This window comes from Acanthopagrus latus, chromosome 1 (genome assembly GCF_904848185.1).
Source record: "Acanthopagrus latus isolate v.2019 chromosome 1, fAcaLat1.1, whole genome shotgun sequence".
Taxonomy (NCBI): Eukaryota; Metazoa; Chordata; class Actinopteri; order Spariformes; family Sparidae; genus Acanthopagrus; species Acanthopagrus latus.
The window spans coordinates 22,472,812-22,498,011 of NC_051039.1; the positions used below are offsets into that span (position 1 = coordinate 22,472,812).

At 39.0% G+C, this 25,200-nt stretch overlaps 1 protein-coding gene across 1 annotated transcript; it reads right to left on the minus strand.

The window, feature by feature from the left end:
* Positions 1-2,499: 2,499 nt before the first annotated feature.
* Positions 2,500-22,297, minus strand: LOC119021685 (complement C3-like). Its single transcript, XM_037102116.1, is given in 43 exon segments — positions 2,500-3,254; positions 3,484-3,628; positions 4,259-4,342; positions 4,447-4,539; positions 4,670-4,759; positions 5,153-5,312; positions 5,315-5,434; positions 5,547-5,637; positions 5,890-5,938; positions 6,242-6,323; positions 6,721-6,783; positions 6,966-7,121; positions 7,217-7,294; positions 7,766-7,851; positions 8,388-8,538; positions 9,077-9,172; positions 9,542-9,701; positions 9,843-9,918; positions 10,089-10,295; positions 10,447-10,536; positions 10,642-10,705; positions 11,021-11,233; positions 12,578-12,717; positions 12,816-12,904; positions 13,213-13,333; positions 13,450-13,647; positions 14,205-14,279; positions 15,858-15,987; positions 16,192-16,347; positions 16,434-16,625; positions 16,891-16,985; positions 17,121-17,220; positions 17,826-17,972; positions 18,251-18,366; positions 18,545-18,665; positions 18,966-19,068; positions 19,221-19,308; positions 19,417-19,499; positions 20,026-20,114; positions 20,458-20,552; positions 20,777-20,939; positions 21,051-21,246; positions 22,153-22,297. Coding segments are annotated over 43 exon segments (5,070 nt in total). The 5' UTR covers positions 22,230-22,297; the 3' UTR covers positions 2,500-3,112.
* Positions 22,298-25,200: the final 2,903 nt, after the last annotated feature.

A 25,200-nucleotide genomic window follows, 5' to 3' on the forward strand; every position in this document is an offset into this window, starting at 1 on the left:
TCATCACCTTGTATTCATTACTACGGAAGTCGAGAAGGGTCATGGATTTTTTTCTTTGTGTTTCTGTTATCTCATGATAACGAATTATTATCTCATTATCTCAATATAACAAACGTTTTCTCATGATAACAAATTCATTTTTGTTATCCCCATATAACAAAGATTGTTTTCTTATGATAACGAATTAATTAATAATGCGTCTGTGATCTTAATCCCCTATGAATCTGCCATGTACGTAATTTGTAAAGTAAAAAGTCCACTGCAAATTACCTACCATATTTCACCAAATACAGAGGTCATGTGATAATATTAATCCGGTGCGAACCACGATCTCTGTGATTTTGGGTCGGTTTTTGTTTTGTTTTTTTTAAAGGTTTTTTGTGTTTTCCATGCCTTTTTTCTGCCTTTTTCCCCGTTGAGAATTATGGAGGCTGCATTGGCAATTATAAATGAAAGTTTTGACAGCATTTTGGGTGCAAATTCAGGAGGCTCATCTAGCAAGCTCAAATGAATCAGAAGAGCGAGATCTCGAAAGATACTTAGATGGATTACATGCATAGCAGCATGCAGTAAGGAACATTTTTCTATCTTCCAACGGGCTCACCAGTTATTATTATATCAAAAATATCATATCGAACCGTTGTGCTGCTCCAACGAGGGTTCTGGTGCTATTGTACCAGCCTTGTACTGCATTGTCTTTTAGGAGAAAATAAATCCCCCCAAATTTCCAAGGTTATGCAGAGCCTTGACATCATATCTGGAGGATAATGTCAGTAAATTCGAGTTAAAAAACAAACTCCGCTTGTCCCGTGCGAATGCGCTGCATGAAACACTTATGTGGTGGGGTAATTTCTAAATCACACAAGGTCCCCAGGTAATACTAGTCCCGTGCGAATAGGGCTCAGGACAGAATCAGATCTCTCTCAGTCTCTTTAAAATACAAATACAAAAGAGAGAAAGAAAGCGTCTAGAGTCCTCGCTCTGAGTCAATAGGAGGACGTTCAACACTTTGCTTCTCTCTTTTGTAGTTCTTAACGAGTTGACAAACCAAATAATGTGCAATGATTATGACAATAATGTGCAATAACCCATTTTTCAACCGCAGCATTTTTTATTACACTGTATATATAGATATATTTCTTGCAGAATGTACATTTCTTATATTCTTATTCTATTTTTATTATTCTTGCTTGTATATAGGTTTTCTCTCTACACATTTTCTAAGACTTTTAAATGGGAGCAGCTGTAACGCAAGCAACTTCCCCTTAGGGATCAATAAAGTATTTCTGATTCTGATTTTAATTCTGATTAATGTCATTTTTTTTGTCTGATTTGGCTATTACTCCAATTATTATAGGCATATTATGGTCCATGTCAACACAGCTTCTGAAGAAAGTGTATTGTGCATGACAAATACAAGACAGAGTGATGAGACATGCCAAACTGGCAACACCACAAACCTGATTCACTGTTTGAACAAAATCATCAGTTTGAGCATGCAGAAAGTAAGATATGACGATTCCAAACTAGTGTTGAGGGTGGACACTCAGTGATGTTTTTTCTATTGTCTATTTATCTTGATAAGATTGTCAGCCACTATATTTACAAATGTACAAGAATGTACAAAAATCTGTTCATGCTGCCAACCAGAATTGTGATTTTTTTTATTTTTATAAATTGTTTTATTTCTTGGTTCTTTGTTTTAAAAACTTTGGATCCTAAGCCATCCTAAGATACATGTGGCACTGCAGCATTTATGTTTTTATGAGGCAACAGGACTGAATGGGGTTCTATGACTATTTTGACATTAAAGACTTTATCATAAAATTTTTATTTAATGTTGTACCTCATATTCGTGAAATGTTCTGTTCTTCAGCAACCGTTTCTCATGTTGAGACAATAAATGATACATGGAAAACGACAATCAACTGTCACTGCAAGTCAGCAGCAAAAAATGAATGAGCAATATTGCCGAGCCAACATGAAGGGATCGTGACATTATGTGAAGGGGTGTGCGCGTTGCAATGCATGAACACATGAACCGACATTTTGAGACATTGTGAAAATAACTGATTAATTTATTTGCATCAAGGGAAGACAACTGACCAAATGGAAACAGGATTAAGGTTCTACATGCATCTATCTTTTGGCATATATTCATGTACACAACACATTGTGACAGGATTTTTCAGCATGGAACCAGCCAAGGGGTTCCCCACTCTTCTCATTATTATTCTCCAGAGAGTTGGAGACAATAGCCACACCAATATTTGCAATTTGGACAAAGAAGGAATAATATATTTATTAATGATTCACTATATCCCGATGATGTGCTTCTTTTGATATTAAAACCCATGTCATGTCTACCAGAGTAGACACTATACTCACTATATGTTTTGTTGTTTGAATCAGAAAAAAATTTGTAAGAGGCTGCTGCACATGCAGCATCGCATTCTTTCTTCAGTTTAGCCAATAAAAACACACAATTTCATTTAAACATAGTTGTTTTTTTGTTTTTTTTTATTTGCAGAGTAGTTTCACAAAAGCAGAAAATATCTCATTTGCTAGTGCTACAGTTGCATTTATTGATCTGTATAAGCTGTCATATATTCTGCTCGGCAGTATATATGATATTTGTTATCTGTTATTCTGATGAGACTGTGTACCATCATGGTTTCTTTACATCGTCATATTGTGATATGGCATAAGAATCATCTTTTCATGGGTTTAAAGGCTGCATTTAAGTATGATGTGATTTTCTGACCATACATGATTGTTCTACTTATTCTAATACTTGTCTTTACCCACTTGGTCATTATATATAGTATATCATTTCAAAATATTGTGATTCTACATTGTGTATCGTGATGAAATCAAAAAAAAAATCCCACATTTATTTTAAGGCCATACTACCAAGCCCTTGTTTCTACATGAACCAGAAGTTGATTTGTATGAAAAATAAAAACGATGAGATTAAAACCATGACATTTTAATCAATGCAATAATGTTGTTAGTTTTATAGCCCTTAAAATTTGAAGCAGTGAAGGCTTTACAAATGGAAAATGCAAAATAAACTCGATTTGAAAAGAACATTTTATTTCAGAGAGTTTGACTAGTGCTCACATCCAAACAGTGCATACTGCTGGACCAGCTCCTCCATGCCCAAACAGGTTGGTCTGTGTATTTCAGTCTGACACTCTGCTTCTGTGGGCCAGTACTCGATCCAGGTTCTCTCACCGAGCACATACTGAAACCTGAGGAGAGCAAAGGGTTTTAACACACTGGGTCTTTGTGTTGTCTTTACACACGATAAAGAAAACCAAAAAAAAAAAAAGAGAGAAAAAGAAAAAAACATAACAAAAACTGTGCCTTTCATCATTCTGACTGACTCTGATTCAGAAAGCACTGAAACAGATATAAAGTTGAGATGGAGACAATATTATGATAGAACACACTCACAACTCACTCAGAGAACAAACTTACGATTCGTCTTTTTCATCTCTGTGAATATCTTTGGATGTCCCCATAATAAGGTAGGTTTTGCCTTTTGTCAGATCTAAAGACTCCCTGCAGTGCTGATAACTGAGGAATGCACGCAGTTGATTCTGGGGACCCACATCATTACTTCCTGTGATGAAAATGCAGAAGAAGAGATATTCTTAAGGATTAAATGCATAGCCAGTACAGATGCAGTACAAAACATTAATGCTATGTTCTCGCATATTCAAAGTGGAATCACACTTGCTCAGCATTTAGTAAATATGAAGCTACAGCCGTCAGCAGGACAACTTAGCTTAGCATTAAGATTGGAATATGTTAGCTTGGTTCTGTCCAAAGATAAGAAATCGAAACTTGTTTTTTAATGCATACAAAAAAAAACTTTGGGGGCATCCTGACAACTGGGTTGATATACCATGCAACCCATGTACAGAGGCTCTGTACTCACTGCAGCGGCCCAGGGTTTGAATATGATCTGTGGCCCTTTGTTGCATGCTATCCCCCCTTTCCTAACATCTCTATAAATGGCATAATAAAGCCACTGAAAATCACAGTTTATCTTTATAGTTTATTTAGTGTAAACTATGTGACTGGTGACATTATCTCATCTTTAGTATCTTTCTGCAAGAGAGGGAAAAAAATGGTTTCCTAAATTTTATATTTGTAAATGCAAACAATGTTGCCTGAGGTACTTTAGAAACACTTCAGGGAAAACATGAGTGGATAGTACATCTTAGGCAGTTCAAACATGAATACACACCTTCCTTGATGACTTCCAGTACCCGCATGGTGTAAATGTCAGTGGACTGACTGTCTGTAAATGCCTCCAGACTCACTTTGTACACTGAAGACAGACAAGTTGCAGATTGTTAGTTCACTTGCTTAATGTTCTGAAGCTTTTTGTTTTGGGATAAAAGTACTCGATAAAGAAATCATTTACACTCTTACCGAAATCAATTTTGCTGCTCTGAGTACTCTCGCAGGCCATAGCTGTGCGCTGTTCATTGCTGATTTTGCCCTTCTTCTGCATACTGCAGTTCTCTGGAATTACACAATAGGAACGTTATAAATATACAATGCGACTGAATAGGCACACGTGGCTGTGATGTTGATGGGTGAGGGTGGTAGCAGACGATGGATTAGGTCATCAGCTAGACATCATCCTGTTTACCTTCAGCACATGTGCATTCATCACCTCTACAGAGCCGCAGAAGGTGTCCAGCTCTCCTCTCTGGGTGGTAGAATTTCACACAAGGTGTCTCTGCAATGGAAAAGGGAGATATTGGAAAAATATCTATCTAACATGGGAAGAATCTCTGTCTGGTTCTATGTCTTTTTTACTTATTACTTCAGTGTAAAGTTACTGGCAATAATCTGTGAAAACCCTCTAGTGTACAGAAAGTATAATAACCATAGCAGTAGTAGTAGACACTGGTCATGCATAAACCTGTGTATACAGTGTGGACAATATTTATATGATACAATATAACAAATATTCCAAATGGCCTTAATTTGAACATTAAAAATGGGAATATGATTTTTATATAAAATAAATAAGGCATGAAATTTGAATTAGATTACATAGGACGTTTGACAGCACTGCTTCTTATCCACTGCCTTATTCCATTAGCCATTCTGCTCTAACGTCACTCACGTTCATAGTACTCGTAGACAGACACAGCAGCTGGTTGTAAGACGCCCACTTTAAATGTCTGATGGATCCTAAATGTGATCTCTTCTGGTCGTGTGTGAGAAACCTGCAGAGAAGCGTAAAGAGAAGGTAAGCTGAAGAGGGAAGGAAGATGGCAGAGAGAACAAATACCAGAAGGAGACACTGATGTCTCACCTTGTCCAGGTAGATGATGAGAGAGCCTTTTTCTGACAGTAGTGTGTTCATCTCATATTTTGAGATTATGCGGGCACGTCCTTTGGACAACTACACACACACATACACACACAGAGAAAAAAATTCATGTATCAGAAAATACATCGTGTTTCTTCACTTTCGAAACGTATGTGGGTATGCGTGTATTAGTAAGAGCTCTTACTAAGTTCAGGTCGTTTCTGTCAACGGTGAAGCCAGTTAGCAAACCAATATCCAAGATAGTCATGGTTGCATCGCGCTCCTTGTCCTTATACCTGTACAGAAAGTGGACAGCATAATCAAGATAAAAAATTGGGGAAAAGCTCAATCTGCAGAAGTTTATACGAGCATATTTTTCTGACTCAAATACTACTTGGACGTGGGGGTGGAAGTTAGATATGACATGAAAATAACAATAAGAAACAGAAAGGCAAGGAAGTAAAGCAATGCAGATGCCTATCTGGTTTGATAACACTGGGCCTCATGCCCAGCGTTTTCTTGTAGTTAGACTTATTGACTGTACTCACAAAACTTCTATTCTCAGCTTATAGCTCGTCTCAACTCCATCATTTTTATCTGTAGAAGAAAAAGATATGATCTGCATTTAGTTTGTTTTCCTCATAAAGCAAAAAAAAAAAAAAAAAGTACTTAGCAGGTTGATGGATAGGCGGCAGGAAAAACTGACATGCAGACAAGCAAACAAAATGACCAGGCTTTTTAAAAAAATGTTTTTACCGTTTTTACCTTAAACAGCATAAACAGTGTTTCTTTTAGTTTAATGTTTTGAAATCATCGTTTTCACAACACTTTTGCCGTCCCAGAAAAGACCAAGGCCAATCAGTCAAGCAGTTATAATGACATCAGTCAAAGACATGTTACCTGGGATGAGCTGCACCGACAAGTTAAACTTCTGACAGTCACTATCCTTTTCACTAGGCAGGGCGTAATAAAGCGACACCATCTGTGACATAGATAAAGTGCTTTTAAATATGTGCAAAGCCAACATTAATGCCCATGAAATAATAATGGGATAGTTACAGATAATACACCATACACAATAAATATCTCAATATGTTGAAATCTCCTTAAAAACACTGAAAAAAACAAAGATTGAATGCCATAATCTAATATCACAATATTTTCCACCAAATAATTTGATATTAATTGCGACAACATTGAGTTTTGGTACTTTCACACAGTATTACCACAATGACATGTTTGATGAATGTTGCCCAGTCCTCAGTCTTATTCATATATTCCATACACAAGGTAAAAATACTTAGCTCAACTTAACTTGTGGTTTGAACAGGACCCATCAATGAATAGAACATCTCAGAAGTAAAATACAAGTTACTTACTGTCACTGTTGCTTCTCCTGTGCCTGTGGCAGTCACTGTCACATTCTCATTGATATCATTGGTCTGTTTCGATTTAGATGTGCACATAAACACACACACACACACACACACACGCATGCACGCACGCACGCACGCACGCACGCACACACACACACACACACACACACACACACACACAGAAAAATACAGTAAACAACTGGATTGATGACATTAATAATTGTTTTTCTGTGTGTGTGTGTTCTCACTTTAGATGTTCTCGTGGTGTAATGGTTATTACTGTTGAAGTTGAACTTGTCAGGTTTTGCCCTGCCTGGCAATAAAATGTCCACATCCAGATTATATTCTGGTTCTTTAGCACTGGCCCAGTAATCAGCTACAGCCTGGTATACCATTATAGTTGCCTGGGGAGAGGAACAGTGACAGGTTAATAGGTTATCAGCCCAGATGAACTAAAAAGATGTGCACTAAAAACAGCTAGAGGTGCAGTGTCTGTTACCTGAGTTGATCCATAGCCTCCTCCCACCTTCTGCTGTTTGTTAAACCATCTGACAACAAGTCGGGCATCTTCAAACGCCTTTATCAGCAGGGAGTGAGAAAATTTGTAAAATGTAAAACATTAAAAATAGAGAGAAGTCATGAATTTGATAGTTTTACTTCAGAACACAGTCAGTCAGCTATCCTTTGAACATTCACTGTAAATTAGTTTGCTACAATTAAACTGCCATAAATGTAATATTTGACACTTGTCTGATACTAACAGGCTAGATTGTATGGTCTGCCTTTGGTTTTTAAATCTCAAGTCTAAATCTTTGCAAGTTTTGTGAATGTATGGTCTTTAATGCTCTGTAAACATGTCAAGCTGCTGGAAGGAATTAGCTAATTTTAAAAAGTGTAAAAAAGCGTACAACCGTACATTTAGAGGCAGTACCATTCATAAGACACATTTCACCTTTTGTTTCTAGACCTTCTGCTTATTAGTGAGGTAGCATGAATGATGTGTTCTATAGCATGACATCCTGGTGAAACTCAAGAGGGACATGCTCACCCTGGCCTTGACCAGTGCAAGAAGACCGTAAGCGGTGGCCTCCAGTGTGTAAACACGTCCCTTTGGTACTGGCCAGTGGGACAACTCTGAAAAAGACACACAAATAACTTTAGATTAGTATGCTTTGGTTTGACAGGATTAATTCAGTATTAATTCCCCAATCTCAAACTTAAAATATAAATCCTTAAGAAAATTGCAAAAGATAAAGATTTTTTTTTTTTTTTTTTTAATTTTTAATTTTAACTAATCTGTCTAACCTTGTACAGCCATTTGGGGGAGATTTAAAAAAAAAAAACATGTTTTAACATAACGTTGACATAAACAATCATTTTCTGATAAATATCCCCTAAATTTAGTTGTACAAACGTTATTGGCAACTGCACAGGTTGAGAAATGGCACTGCCTGTTCTGGTGGAAAATCTCAATGAGACTTTGTTTAGCAAATAAATCAAACATATCTTTGGCTTTTTTGTCCTAAGTGAAAATCTTCGCATGATATAGATTGTACCAATGTGATGGTCGGCTCTTAAGAACCCGTTATAGTAATTAATCACTGATTCAGAATCTTTACACCCGTGGACCATTTCTGAATGACACGAAGAATATTTCTGTGTGACGACACCTGGGGAAATAAAGTTGTAGAGGATCTCCCGGTTCAGTTTGTTTTCCTGGGCCAGAGCATACGACGTCATGGCCACAGCATATGGGTTGGTGAGGGCAGGCAGGCGCTTCTCTAGGTAGGCCACTGCTTTGTCTATACCGCCTGGCAGACTCTGGCAGAAAATGAGAGGAAGGAGAGAAAAGTGTTACCATAAAAGTCTGTCATAGTGGTAAGGTGTTTGTAATCCATCTAATTTGAATGCACACTTCTGTTCAGGAATGCTGTAGAAAGAAATTAATCAATTTCAGTGTATGGTGACAGCATTTTCTCTGTGGAGTCAAAATTCATAAAGATGTGTCTCTCAAGAAATGTTGAAAATAAAAACATGCTGTCCAAAAATCTGAACAAATGTAGCTTAAGGAGCCAAGTTATATTAGGATGAAACAGCCTACATATAGCATTGCATTTTCCAGTTCATGGAGCAAATGTTGGCTAAATAAGATATCTCGCAACAGCTGACATTATTTGCCCTGAATGAACAGACAGCTTGACGTGGCAGCTCTATACCGGGGACAGGCTCGGCAAATGGTCAGTTGTTCATTGGTTTGGTGTGACACAAAGCTTTGTTGTGCCCATAATTGAAGTCAGTACATACAGACATAAAAAGTGAGAGGAAAAGACGAAATGATTTCATGAGTTTAGGTACTCACATTGACAGTAGCAGCACATAGTGTGCGTGACTCTTGCATGGCAATGAGGCAGAAGGCTGTCATGGAGGCGTCCGAATCTGTACCATGCACATCACCCTACACAAGCACACACACAAATATGTTTTCGAATACATGACAGTTAATGGAATGCAATTACTACTTTATCAGCATTTAGTTAAAGGGGCATGTGTAGTTTTGAAGAAGAAATTCAAACTCAGAATTTTAATATTTGCACTATTAATGAGATAATAATACAAATTCATGAACATTTTGTTTTTCCGTAAGTGAATAAACAAGCTGTTCTCAGTGGAAAATAACGTCCCTGGAAAACGGTCAGTTTATTTATTCAGTTTGCTCAGGCATAAAAAAAATCAATCAATGAAGATTTTTCTTCCCCAACTTTCTTCTCTAAAACTAGATATTGCACCATTAAAAAAGTGATGTTAACAAGATCAGTGCACGTACAATCATCTCTCCGTGGTAGACCTTTCCAACTTCTCTAAACATGCCGTCAGGTTGCTGTGCTTTGATTATCAGAAACTTGACAGCGTCACAGATGACGTTCCTTTGCACTGCCACCAGACTGTTGGCCATGGCAAACACCTTGGCAACATAAGCTGTCAGCCTTTGAGAGGAGAGGAGAGGAGAGGCAGTTATAGTATAATTTCATTCATTTGCACGTGAAATACACTCATAGTCTGGATGTAAGTTAGAGGCAGATGTGCAAACATTAAGCCATAAGTTCATGCCAGTCTGGATGCCTCACCAGGTGCTGCTTTGGCGGTGAGGATAGACAGCAAAGGACCCGTCACCTTTACGGAAGGCAAGCTGATTCGTGTAGCCTGGGCAGGAACAAACACAAGCATTTCATGAACTGCCATTCAACTGAAACTTAGTGTCCATTGCTTGGACCTCTGGTCACCAGCAACACAGAAAGTTTACAATCCAACACAGATGACCATCATTAAGATATTTGTTATCTGTGCAAATAATTACATTCATGTGTGCTTACCAGTCTTGATGTGTTGAAGGGCTTCAGCACGTTTTTGAAAGCCAATAGCTTCCCACTGATTGGTTTTGTCCAAATATGTGGCTGCAATGACAGGTAGAGTCGTGCGGATCATGTTCTGCTCTCCACAGCCTGCGGGCTGTTGGATCAGAGTACCCATCGATTGTCCACTAATAGCGTTCTCCACCAGTGCAGATACTTGTTCTCTCCCTGCATGCAGACACAGAAACAGACACTTATATTACAGACACAATATTATAAAACAAAAAAAAGAAACAACTGAACAAACAGGCAAAGGTCCCTTTTGAAGAACTAGGGTCACGTATCACCTACCAAGCCTAAATAACACATCATATCTCACCTGTCACAGAGATCTGTGTGCTGGTAGGTGTGTTTGGAGCCAAATCTTTTTTAGGAATTTCACTGTTAATAACTTCTTTTTGGATACCGCCTGAAGGGGAAAACAGTGGAAAAGTTGAGAGATCAGTTAACAAGTGATGAATACATAATATTTTCAAATCACCCAATAACATAGGATTGTAATGGGTGAACTCACCTACACCTTTATTCGCTGGGTCGAGAGTTACAATCTTAGGTGATTTAATCAGTACACCTTGAGGCTGTGAAATGAACAGTTAGAACAAACATTAGAAAACAAATCTAGGTCTTTGTCCTGTGGTCCTTATTTTAATAGCCCATGACCCATTTAGTTCAATAAATCAGACATAAGACTGATTCATTTGATGTGAATAATAATGAAAAATAATAATTTCTTCTAAATTAATAATCAGTGGGGGTGGAGCCCCTTCCAAAGAGAGCTTAATAATATTCCCTATAATAAGTGAGAACGCAATATCAGTCATCCACCGTTCAATATGGCATAACAAAGCTGTGTTTAAGAGATGTAAGGTGGTATAAGATTGTGTTTCTCTTACCACCACCCGCAGCATCCTCATGATGCCATCATTGAGTGAAGAGTCTTTGACAGCTGCTTTGACCTCAATGCGGTATTGTCCTTGCTTCATGGGAATAATGATGAAGGGTACAGATCGTGTAGTTTGGGGGCCAACTTTGACTTCCTGACGATACTTGCCACGTTTAGAGGCTGAACTGCACACATCTACCTCCTCAATCAGATCCACACGTACCTTGAAAACGACGTGAGAAAAGAGTGATGAGACTGAGGATGTATTTGTGGTGGATTAAAGATGAAGACCTCCTATAGAGTGGGTGATCAGGATCAAAATCATTAGTGTTGCTTTGGGTCACATAATAATGCTGCATCTTTAATTTGAAGAAATGTAATGATTTACATTGTTTCCTAGAAAGCAGTGGAATGTAACTGAATACATTCACTCAAGCGCTGTACTCAGGTATATCTTAGTGCTAATTGCACTTTGTTCTCTCTCCATTCTATGTCCACTTTCTGCTACTTTACACTACCTCCTAGTTAGAGCTCTGAAGGAAACACCTGGTGAAAGTAAAAAAAAAAAAGAATATGTATTATCTGAATAATGGAATTGCAGTCTCTTGCAACTGAAGACTTTTTGATCTTATTACATCAATAGTAGCATCTCTGAACTGGCTCCCAATACATATAAGATCAGACTTTAAGGTGCTGCTGTTGACATAGAAGAACTGTACATGGCCTTGCCCCATCGTACATGTCAGATCTCATTACAACATATATTCCAACTCTGGCATTACGCTCTCAAAACTCAGGGCTCTTGATGGTTCCCATGACTAAGAAGAAGTCAGCTGGCTGCAGGGCTTTTTCCTATCAGACTCCTTTCCTCTGGAATAACCTCCCAGCTGACATCAGACAGTCTGGCTCTGGTGACGCCTTTAAATCTAAACTCAAAACTCCCTTCTTTAATTTAGCCTTTAATTAGCCCTTGATGTCAATTGTTAGCTTCTTCAGTGGGCGTCAGTCTCAGTGAGTTCCTAACGTATTAAAATTTACTTTGTCGTGCCGACGAGAAACAATCTGTTTATTCTGATCAACATCGCACATATGTTTGTTTTCTGTTCCCACAAACTGCAAGCTGTGTCGCTCTTTACACTCTCTGTCGCTTCCTCCTCCCTCTCCTCTTTCTCCTCCTCATCTTTCTTCTCCACCTCTCCTTCATTCAGGCTCCCTTCTGATGGACCACAGGCCCCTGGGACCACCTACCTTTCTGGGCTCTTGCTGCCTCGAAATACTGATGGATCTGGATCGTCACACCCTGGGCTCTGCTGGATCATTGCTCTCCTCAAATTTGGCCTGTGGCCCTTTACTGAAAGTCTTCCCCGACTCTCCCTCCCCGATCTCCTGCCACTCTCTAAGCTGTTCTGTCAAATAAATGCCACTCTCTCTTTGAGCTGCTATTAAGCTTAAGAAAGTCTGGAGAAAGGGTCTCATTTATTCTCTTTTTTCACACAATTTGTACATCAGTCCAGTCTTATTAGTCCTACAATAAATAAAATATAGTCAAAGCATAGCCTGGACTTACAGTGACAGCATCAGGGCTGTAGTTGTGAAGGATTGCCTTGACTTCTATCTGCTCTCCTCGGACAGCTGAGTAGGGTAGCCTGAGATCAATGAAGAATTCCTTCCGGACAATTACCTCTAATGGTTCGCCAACACAGATACCTTAAAGATAAGAGGGATACAAAAGAGAGTGATGAAAAAGAGAAAGAAAAAATAAAAGGTGTGGAGTGGGAGACAGATTTAATTTGCCGAATCCTCACCGTGAGTTCTTGACAGACTAATTCCAGTGAACTGCCAGGTTGTGATTGAGTCTTGCAAAGGAACATTTTTCTCAAATGTCGTGGTGTCACTGAAATGAAAGAAAGGCTTCAGCAAAATAAATACGTGTGTTATTTCTGTCACCAGGGGTCTCTCTATCAAAAAACCCAACAAAAGGCATTTGGAGAGTGTTGTGTGGAAGGGGCGTGGAGACAAAATGTACTGACTTGGGGCTTGGTTTGAACATTGTTGGAAACATTTGGGATAACATGTGTGCACAACAAAACATATTAAAAAGCTCTAGTCATTTTGACTAATGCAGAATTTGTATATGATTGTGCCTTCAGATGTTAGTGGCATCATTATATTTTTTGTGTGTACAGGTATCAGTTATCTCACCAGTTTGGTGTTTGTCGAGGGCAAACAGGCAGCTTGATATCTGACCACAGCCAACTTTCAGGGAACTGGGTGCGAGAAGTGATTTCACTGCTGTCCATGTAACTGTTGTCATCTTCTTCGCCTATAGTGTCATTAAAAAAGTTATTATTTAACATTGGAAGGTAGTGATTTTTCATACTGTCAGTATAACCATGGACAGAAACCACCCTCCCTCTGTCCCTTGTCCCCGTCTCTTACTTCGAGCCAGTTGGAGGCTTTCCTCATTCCTGTCAGCTAGCTGGTTTTCCATCTCCTTGCAGCAGTGCAGGAAAGCCTTGACACAGGCTGCACCATCCCCAATGTATTCACTGCGTGTCTCACAGGAGTACGAAAGAGGGGTTTTCTTCATGCCATCTGAACAACATTCGCGCTCGAGTGGGTCTTCAAATATAGACACTGTGGGTTGTGGGGAGAGACAGAGGTGTGAAAGTATAGAGTACAAAAGAGGGCTGTAATCAGAAGGTGATGGAATGTCTTGGCCCTTCATCTTCCTCTGTTTTAGACCGACCCTCAGTAATGAGTCTTGAGTCTTGATCAGCATGGAAATTGTCTGGTCCCTTCCTGTTTCTACCAGCTGAGAAATATTGCTAAATTCAGGCTTACTGTGCAAAAATCATCTCAGTCTTACAAATAGGAGGTTTAAGTCAAGTAAATTTTAGTAGCATCCCCTACATCCTTAGACTGTTGATTTGGAAAAACAGAAGACTCTTAACATAGAAAGGACAGAATTATACACAGACCTGCTGAAGGGCAAGAAAAAAAAACCATCCCTCTCATTTGAAATTGAAGAAAGACTAGTCCGCTCATATTGTCACTATATTTTCAATAATATATGGCATTGGAAAGAAATTCTTGGAGAAGATGAAAACAAAAAGTGTCCAGAGAGCATGACCTGTGAGGTAGAAGGTGACTGAATACATGGCTAATGGCTAGTTTAGAGCTTCGGTTCTTACCTAAGCTGGTTGTAACGTTCATTATTGTGTTGGATCGTTTCCTTCTGCTCCCACTGGCGGCCGGACATTTCAATTCTGGAAACACAACAGAGACTAGATCTTCAACAGAACCCAACAAGTTTGTACATAGACTTTGGTTTTGCATAATATAGTTGATGTGATGCTCTTAAATGAATCTGTAGGCAGCAATGGAATGTAATATTGACAATTTTGTTTTCACATGTATTTTGTGAAACTACAACTTGTTGACTACTTGATACTTAAAACCTCACAAATGTTACACATTAAAGCAACATTATGTAACTTTTTTCCTTACACTATCAGCTCCATAATAATGTTGATGATACAGTGTGTTGTAACAGGGTGAACGATGTGTCTGTCTCAGCCACTCCCTCCCTCCCCCATCACTTGTTTCCACACAATGCAGATAAAGTGAGAGTGTAGTAGGATCACGGTGTTACATACATGTTTTCTTCAACATACAAGTTTTAAACATGTAACATTGTTTGATGCCATGAATTCTGCTTACATATTACATCTGGCAAATCGTTACAGACCTGGGATTTGTTTTTATGACCAGGGGAACCAATTTTCTACACAATGTTGCTTTAAAGTGTGCTACAGGTCTTGGTGAGTATGACTGCATATGTGAAAAAGTAGTATAAACAATGTTGAGCCTTAGAGAAAGCTGCGCGTAATCTGATACATTTCCTCCAGTGATTTACTCAATGGGTAGTTGCATTGTGGGTAATGTAGGCAGCAAGTTATGGAAAGCAGTACTGGTTCAAGATTGCTCTCCTATGACAATGTTGGGAGCACTGTGGAAAGTTCAAAACCAAATGATCAAAATCGAGCGATATGGCGTTTTCTGGCGCCAACATTACCCAGGATTTTACTTGCCTCTCATGCTCATAGACAAGCTTGGTGATACTATCTGGACCTCTTCCAATGATAAGTAAAGATACATTCTCTGAATTCACTAATATTCTGCCGACGAGGTGGTAAATTTGGCAGGCTGGAGGATAATCACTTTTCCATACATTTGGAGGGGGAGTTGTGAGGCGAGGGGTATTCAGTTGGTTGCGATCCTCATCTTTATCACTCACTATATGCCACTGAATCCTACACACTGGACCTTTGTAATCAAAGGTAAACATTTATCTGGATGTTCATCTGGACCTAGTGAGGGTATGAGAAAAAAATGGATGTACAGTGGCACACCTCATTTGTTGAAATTGCAGTACATGTATTTATTTGCAACACTGACAAATACTTGTTCAGTAAAAAACATTAAAGCTATCGCTATCATAACAGCCCTTACAAAATGGTCAGTTGAACCAAAACCATATTATCTCACTTAACTCTTAATGGTATTTGGCAGTTGGGTTTTTTTTTTGCAATGTGCCCATTGTTTCTGAGACCCCAAAACAAAAGAGTGAAACATTGTACTGATTAACTGATTAACTGAACAGTAATAAGTCATTTCAGGAACAGTGTCTCCAAAACGATCTGAATGGCATTATGTCCTCCATTAGACGCTTATACCTGAAAAAAATAAAACCCCAAACTTTGACACCTACCTTTCCTTTCAAATAATATGTCAAAACCTAATGAGCGTTATGTTCAGTGGAGGGAAGTGTAAAGTAGGGTTACCTTGTCTGTATGGAGTCCCAGAGGCCGTGTTGGACTCAAACAACAGCCCAGCATCGAAGAACACACTCATACCGTCCCTTCCTCCACCTGGTGTGCAGCCTGTATCGTACTTCTCTACAATATCCCACACCTGAGCAAACAGGAAGTCATTCACACACAGAAATAGAAAAGGACAACACATAGAGATATGTACGTAATCTAAACAGACATATCTGTCAAGTCACATGATAGTTTTGATATGATTTTAAAAACACTTATTCACACAATGTGTTTGCGGCATTACAAATTTATACTGGATATTATTTGGGTGTTATATAAGAAATAGAGAAAATGCCTTTTTCTGAGTGAGTCGGTGCTTGTTGTTCAGGACATAGACGCCTTTATCAACTGCCACCAGTCCCACTGTGGCCTCTGGGTCTCCTGTGACCTTCAGACGAAACATCCTACGAGGTTCATAAGATGGAGCAGGTCTGGATGATTCCAGCTTCAACTAAATTTGAAGGAGACATCAATGAATGAGACATGCAGTTTTTTATTTGTTAAAGGAGCATGTTCAAACTTGGTAGTGTGTCTCACCGAGCCCATGCAGGAGTCCTTGACATCCACCCAAACAGAGTCTGATACCACTTCATTGTCATCTGTATGGTAGTAGGCTATGATGCGGAATGATGGCAGCATTTCTTTGGTAACGGGAACTATCAGGGAAATCATTACTTGGCCTCTTGTGTGGTATCGGCCTTTTTTCACCAGTTGACCTCTGCTCAGGATCTGGGGACACAAATTACAAATCAGCGTCTGGCCAACATTAGCGCATGCACACACACACACACACACACACACACACACACACACACACACACACACACACACACACACACACACACACACATACAAACATACACAGTATATGTATGTGTGTATGTATATATATATATATATATATATACACACACACACTACAACACCTGCTGAAAGCAACACAAACACTCATACTTGTACACAAACACATGCACAGATGTAAAACATCTCTCACCAGGTATGTGATGTCTTTGGCTTGATTTGACTGCCTGTTGAGGTTAAGGTTGATTTTCAGGTTGTCTCCTAATTCCAGCTCAGCAGTATCCACACCTGCAAAAATTATATGTTGCAATGACTTCTAGATGCTGACAAGATCGAGTACATGTCACATACTGTACTTTGCCACTGCCACCACCATCAATTGTTCCCTTTTACTATCTGCTGTCATTTCAGGTTGTTCCTCACCTATGTGGATGTAGTTGTTGCTTTTTGTGGTATATGGGAGTGCTGTCATGGTGGCCGACGCTTGCCTCTCACGTGTAAGAAGAGGATCTTTGGTCTTTGCCTGCAATCAGGGACACACACAGGCAAGCATGCACAAAGAGTTAAATGCTCAGATCTATCCCTTCATAAGAAAAAGCCTTGCCAGGTGTAACTTAGCTTATAAATAAAACACTGGAATAGCAAAATAACAAAAAGACGTATAACCTGACGATAAATAATAACTGAATAATCAAGCTATACCCAAAGGAAAACAAGGTCCCCAGAACACTGTTTGAAGCTATAAAAGGTGCCAGGGTCCGCCAAAGGTAAAATAATGTGATATTTTGTTGTCCTTTAAGGTCAGTTTGTTTATTAAGTCATGAAAACAAAGACAGTTTTTTATTTGATTTTATTGGCATAAAAAGTCAGTCAATCAAGAGTGCCTCTTCCAGTTAAAATTTCTTTCAAAAATTACATAGTGCAACTTTAAAGTTTCTCCTATATGGTACAGTGCATGTGTGAGCATCAGAACCACAACAGTCAGCTCAGGAAACGAACAGTCTGCAGTGATAGCACTGCCTGATTTCACCTCTACAAATGAATATCAAAGCGCTGATCAAGGTTTAAGCTTCCACTTGCCAACAGATGACAATGTGAAAAAAAGCAAAACAAAATTCAGTGACTTACTGTGATTCTCAGGGTGTTAATCCCTGCCTCCGTATTGATGGTAAGCCTTGCCATGCCATTGGCAGCAGTGAAACCCTCCACCTCGCCTGGATCAACCACAACTGCAACACCTTGTGCAGGAGTTTCATCAGGATTCATGACTTCAACCTGCCATCAGAGACACAAACAGCTGAACTATCCAAGCGCCTTCACATCACAAAGAAAAAACATGAAAACACTGCACTAATCAATTATAATTACTAAAGGAGCATTAAACAGCATGTCACTAACACATTTTTGAAGATATACACTGTTTACAAAGAGTGACTGTCCTTCAGTAAAGTCTTTTCGTCTTTCGTCTTTTCTGTAAAGGATCTTTTTTCCAAAGTAGAAATGTAGCTATACTTCAGTTATGTCAACGTGAATAAGTACTTTATGAACTTTACCGCAATATCGAAGGACATTCCTGGTTTGAAGTACTTGGGTGTTTTCTTGAAGTGGATGGTGTATGGTGATGTGACAATCTGGATAGCTCTTAACTCAGCTTCCACCATTTCACTACCTGTGAGTAGATGCAGAAACACATTCACACACAAACTGATGATGCAAAATGACAGCCTAAACATTTTGTTTTTTTTCTCTCATTTTTGTTTGGGAAATTTTACACTCGCTGAACTTGTATGAATCGCACACAACTCAACAAACTAAACAGGCACAAACAGACATGCTCTCCTTCTTACCACTCTCCGTCATCACACTGACAGCTACAAATAAGGAGTGCCCAACCAGGCCGTTGATATTTTCGAAGGTCTGTGTGATGTGCTCTCTCTTCAGCGTGACCACTCCAATTCCTCTCGCAATCTAATGTGATACGATACAAAAATATGCCTCGTGAGCAGCTGGAGGTACTTTTACATGTGCTGTGTAAATTGCTCGCTCAGGTGGGCATCATTGTGAACGGCCTAAAAAAGTACAATTTGGTACGATTGTAAGTATAATTATTGTCAATCAACTGGATAGGAATGTAACAATTTAACCAAAATTACTCCAGACATCTGAATCAAAGAACTTCATCCTAGACACTATTCATGTTTTAGAGTCTTGCAGATTGTGTGGCACAGAGTTACAAATCAGCTGACAGAACTGTATGTAACCACTCACCTGCACTCTCTGAAGAGAAGCTGGAAAGCTCTTTTTTTGACCCTCTTGCATAACCCCAAATACCACGAACGCCATCCCATCCACCTCCTCACCAAATAGATACCTAAAACCCAAAGTACATTTTTAAGCCCACAACAAAGTAAAAAAGGACAATCAAAACCACAACAGACTACAACACAACCTCTGAACAACAACCTCTATTTTCTACCAGTCAAAAGTGATCTCTTGAGCCACACAACATAAACCTTCACATACGTTGCTCTGATGTTGACGGTGAAGTCTGGACTGTCCACGTAGAAGAAGGGGCTCACAGGTGTCAGTTTCACCTCAAAACTGGGCAGCACTGCAAATTTGAAAACAGTTTATTGCGTGTCCAATAAAGTATAATGTATGTGAGTATAGAAGGTATATATAGCTTTGAAAAAAACAGTGCAGGTGTTGAGGGACTGACCATATTCTTTGACTTCGAACTCTGCAGAGTAGCTCTGCTGTGGGTTGTTGTGGAACTTGGCCACCACCTTCCACACTCCGGGACTAAACGCAGACACACACGGGAACACATATTCCATTAATCAAGTAAGACATTCAAATATTCATAACATTTTGAGACTGAAGGTGAAACATGAATCAGATTTCATGATTTCATGAAGTTTCAGTTTAGTCAAAAAACAACATTTGCCTTCACCAGTGCCAGCTAGTTAATAGTACGCCCTTTTATTTCCCTTGTATTTCCAATAGTGAGCTCATTGTGCTTATGATTTGCATTAAATTACATCTATAAATTGTCTTATAGGAGTTAGCTGAACAAGCAAGATAGTTGAGCAGGTTGTTGATCTGTTTGAGGCCGAGTTTAAAGATGTGTGTGGGCCGACTCATTAGTACTGGGTGCTCAGGTTATAATGTAGCAATCACTAATGAGTGCTCATGGGTCAGAACATGTTGACAGGGGTTGCGGCTGTTGAGATCCCATCACAAGATGGTCTCTAGTTTGAATTGAATTAAACTATTATTCATGTTAAAATGCCAGTTCAATTTAAGTCAAACGCTGCAGGCTACTCACCTGACAATTTCACCAAGTTTGTAATCTCCTGAGTGGATCCCTGATTTCAGAGAGACTGGATCAAGTGGTAAAATGATGCCCTCAGGGGTCTAAAAAACAAATATTATTGAACAACCGTCAACAGTGACCTGTGCCAGTTTCAGTACCAGTGGTTTTATTTTGTCTGCACTCTATGAGCCAAGTCAGTGTCTAGACGTCAGCTGTGTTGAATTCAACCACTAGAAGGAGGCATTTATTATTATAGTGAATGGGAGGAGAGGTGTTACTGAATATACACACCAAAGCTAACAATGACACAAGGTGTGCCAGATGTGTAGCTGTTTTTCTGGTGATTTGTCAGCAAGTGACCCACTCTTACGCACTGTGATCTCCTCTCATTAACAGGCTTTTTATCTGTCAATTCTTGTTCTTATTAAAGATAAAACACAATACCACAATCTCAATGGCAATAGAAGCATCCGATTTGGTTTCCTCGTCCCTTTCTACAGGCTCCATGAGGGGTGTCACTGCAAACATCCTGTAAAGAACTGACATTGAAAGAAAAAGCTTCATTTTGCTGGTGAGTCATGTGGCTGTTTACTTTCTGACCTCACTTCATTATACTTGTGTCAAAATAACAGTTCATTTTACTTTAACTTATACTGTGTTTGATTGTTTCATTTGAAAAAAATAGATAAATAGTGTGATACATATTTTATATTATAATATCTTTGCTTACTAAAGACATTGATACTGGAGACATTGAACTCACCTGTGCTCTCAGGGGTGTAGAGGGTCTTGTCAGTCTGGATGAAGATGTACCCGGACTGGAAGGACACCAAGACGACTTTCTCCAGCAGTCGGTCAGGGAACCGAGCCTGCAGGTACACGTACTGCTTGATGCTGGGATCTTTACTGAAGTCACCAGTAGGGATCTGAAACACCATGCAGAGAAGAAAGCAGAGCATGAGGAGCAGAGGCCAGCTTACACATAACAAGCACATAACATACCAAAAAAAGAAATACAGTAACAGCATTTCATTCACCATTATTTGTGCAAGCTGCTGGAAGCTGTTTTCATTGTTGAGGGTCACAGTTGTGGACGCCAGCCTTTTGGCTTTGGTTGGATGGTTCATCACAATGATTTCAACCGGAATGTCTGCTCCTGTGTAATCTTGACACTCCACAAAGATGTTTTCTGCTGTTCCTACCCGCAACAAGTTGGGGGCAGACATCACTTGCCTGCAGAGCAGAGAAAGATGGAGGATAGATGTAGTCAAACAACATTTGGTCAAGTGCTGAGCAGTCAGAAATAGCAGTAGGATAGGATTTAATGAAAGAACATGCTTTTCTTGTTGGATGCATATAAGGCATTATAAGCAAACACAAGTAAATGAAGTGTCATGATAATGAAGTGGTTCCTAACCTTTTGTGGGTGTGCCCCCTCAAAATGAATAACAAGAGTGAGTTTTCCTTTAAACTCTATCGATTTGAATGATATTTTATGTGCCTGCAGAAGGGAAATATTTACAGTATTTCCCAAAAAAAGCAGAAATAATTCTGATAAAAAGAAGAAAAGTAGAAAAATAAACAGTTTCTCCACTTACTTATCCCTCTACTCATCTTTTGACCCTTCAGGTTCATATTTGGACCCTTTGGGGGTTCCTCAGCCCTGAGTTGAGAACCACTGCCTTGTGTGTTAAAGTTTCAATTTACCCAAATTGCCAAAGAAAAAATAAACAAACTACAAAAAGCATATCTGTTTGACAGATGAGCTCCAGCATGGACTTCGTACTCAATAAGTGATCCAATGATTACTTTGATTAATTTCCAGCGCTGGATCAATGCAACATTTCATCACAGGTCTATGTTCTTTTTCCTTGAGTCATGTAACACAAACTGGACTGAAGCTTCTCATCATGTGAGACAATGATGAAATGGAACTGTGATGAACTGATATCCATCTTATTCATAAACTCTCTAAATTGATCATAAATGCAGAGAGCCTCTGATACTGCTGTTGCTCCAGATATGACACTGCAGTTAAAACTTGAATATCAGGGAGATGAACAAACAAACTGCATGTTTTAGCACCATTTTCTGAGAATGAATTCAAGCTCAGGGGTGGTGCAGCGCTGGTCTACTTACAATGGAGCTCCATCAGCCAGAAAAGCGAGAGAAGCAAAGGCCAGAGAGGCCCCCAGCCACAGCAGAGTCCTACCCATCCTCCTGTCTGATCCTGATCTGCTGTCAATGCAAACTGTCGCTCTGCAGCGCCCTCCTTTTATCTGTTCTTGTCCCTCCTCCCGTACCTCTAGTTCACCTCGGTGCTATCTCCCCAGTCCTCCTCCCTGTTTTTCTGTACACAACAACTCATGATTTCCCAGCAGCGGTTGAGAAACTGTTATCTCTGCTCTGAGGGAAAAGATAAACAGTATAAAATCAATGAGGGTTTACATGTCTGTCTGTATTTTGCAATAAACAGTGTGCCTGGAAATAGTCAAAGAGCTATCCTGCATGTAAGATGTTTTCCAATATGACGCCTTTGTTTTCGTGCTGTCTTTTTTTCGTTTGGGAAATTTGTAATGTTGTCATTCTTGACGTACTGAACATGCACAAACATACAGATGACTAGTGGCAAGAGAGTCATGTTGAGTCATTTCTGGGTGAAATATCTGGCAGGGTTTTTTTCTTTGCATTTCAGCAACAGGGATTTTTCTCCAATGGTGACCTGATTCAATTAATTATAGTCCTCTATAATATTTTCAATCTATGTCTTGACCTCCATATATTTATTGAAAGTATTGAGCTCTTTCCATGGCTCAGTGAATTCAGTGATTTGAAGGGATTTTGTCATGTGTTCTCTTATCTTTTCACTGAATGCCAACATTTACTAAAACATGGATCCCATTGTTTAGTAATTATATTGAAATATATTTCACAGTAAATGTTTTTATTCTCTTGGGCCAGATGGTAGCCAAACATGTTTCAGCTCATGGTCGTCACCTCTACACTAAGCACCCCAATCAATTCTGTAGTATGTTTAATGGCTGATGAAGTATGATCCATTTACATTACATTGACTACTTCCGGTTCGAAATCTGTGAAAAGAGACATTATGTTTGAACAATTTTTGTACCTTGGTAACATCTTATAGGTCCTTGTAATCAGTGTTGGGTTGAGGTCATAGTGAGCACATTCTTATGTGGACAAATCATTGTCTCTTTTCTACAAAGACAATATCATATTTGTGAATGGTTAATTTTGAAATGTTTGACAGGTCCAAAATGATTGTTTTGTTGATCTGTGTGTAATAATCAGTCAACTGGTTCAAGTTTCACAAGGCTTATCAGCCAGTTGTATGACACCATTGATATATTGTGTGCGCTAACGTCTTGAGGTGAGCATGTGGCTGTATTGTGGCTGTATTATGTGTAGCTCAGTGGCGCACCACTAGCTGCCATGCAACCTGTAGCTTTCTTCATTTCTAACCTGACAGATGTAGTCAGACATCTGGTGCATATTCTCATGTGCTGTTAAATGGAGTTGTTGATCAGACAGATGATATTGAGACAGCGGTGGCAGAGGGTACATGGTCTGCTTGAGCATTTCCTTTTCCTCGGCAGAAAACAGTTGACTTCCTCAATTTGTCGAATCTGCAATTCAAATAAAAATGTGCTAAGAGTGATTGTGTAAACGTATTTAGAAAGAAATCTGGTCATTCTTTAGTGTCAGAAAAAAAATGAATGTTTATTGAAGTAAATGGCAGCTGAATACTATTTTGAGAGTCTGTGAAGTGAAAGGAGAGTGTGCACTGCAGTATGAGTCTAATAGAGAGAGAGAACCTCTGTTCACGCAGACTCTTGTTGGAGATTTGAATGGTTTTCAATAAAGTAAGATATGGTAAAACTCATAACAACATGTATGTGTGTCACTAGGGGTTATATCCAAATTTTAAATTGTGCGTGTTTTTGCAGCAAATGAAGCTGTATACTCTACATATGAAAAAGAAATCTAGTTGCTCTGCAGTGCCACGCATCCACCGATGTGAGGCTTCACGCTCCCTGTTTCCTGTTCCCTTTGGTAAGATTCAGCCGTTTTCTTTCCTTGTTTTGTGGAAGATTATGGACACTGTTAAAACAATTCATGAAAATCTGTTCAATTCATGGACATTTCTTCAGATTTAGTACAAATTTTCAATTTAACTCCTGGGTAGTCTGATTAGAATTTGGTGGAAAATGTTCATAAGTCAAGGTCACTGTAACCCAGAGCTGGTCCATGACTTTATGGGGCAGAATTTGATTTGGGGCCACCTGCCCATCAATATTAACTATATATTGTCCATGCTCCATTGTGTGTCCTTTGTACATCTAACACAACCATTATCATGGCTTACAGGTGAGCTGGAAAGCAACAAATAAACCAGCTGTTTACTGTAAAGTCAACTACTTTAAAATGAAATTTGCAAAAGTAAAGAACAGTCAATTGCAAATAAAGTGTTTCTTATATACAAATAATAAATGTTAAGTATCTAAAATATAAGTAAAATGCAAATTTAAAAATAATATACAACAATATGAAACTTAGAAACTTAAACAATGGCATAAAATGAAATGGGTGACCGATTCAACCGTTAAAATAACAACAAATTACTGTATGTTGTTTACCTTTTGTATGATAAGCACTGATGTAACATATGTTTGACATTTCAAGAACTCTGCCATGCTGGCAACTCGCTTAATTTGCTTATTGCTTGGGCTGTCCCTGCTGTTACCTCTCAAAACAAATGTTTTGCCATAACTCAATAACTGATAAAATAGTTAAGAAGATTTGACTTCGTGACCACTGCATGGAGGCATACAACCTCATTGCAGCAATTCTAGTTACATGTATCAGTCAAATCCAAAACTGGTGAGCCATCATACCAGGGTCCACTGTGATGAACGTTCTGGATTCAGCTTGAGCAGCAGGACAGACTTACACTTCACTGCTTCTCTGCATATGCTGCAATAAGAGAGCTCAACACTGGACTCTTACAATTAGATGGTGTTGGTTAATATCAGTTGGAGTCAGTTGCTCCAGGGTGTATTTTCATTTATTATTTTCAGAAATGTGGCCCCAATGTATTTTGAGTGTATGTGTGCATTAAACAAGTTAAAGTTGACAGGTTTTTATGCATCTGAAGTTGCTTTAATA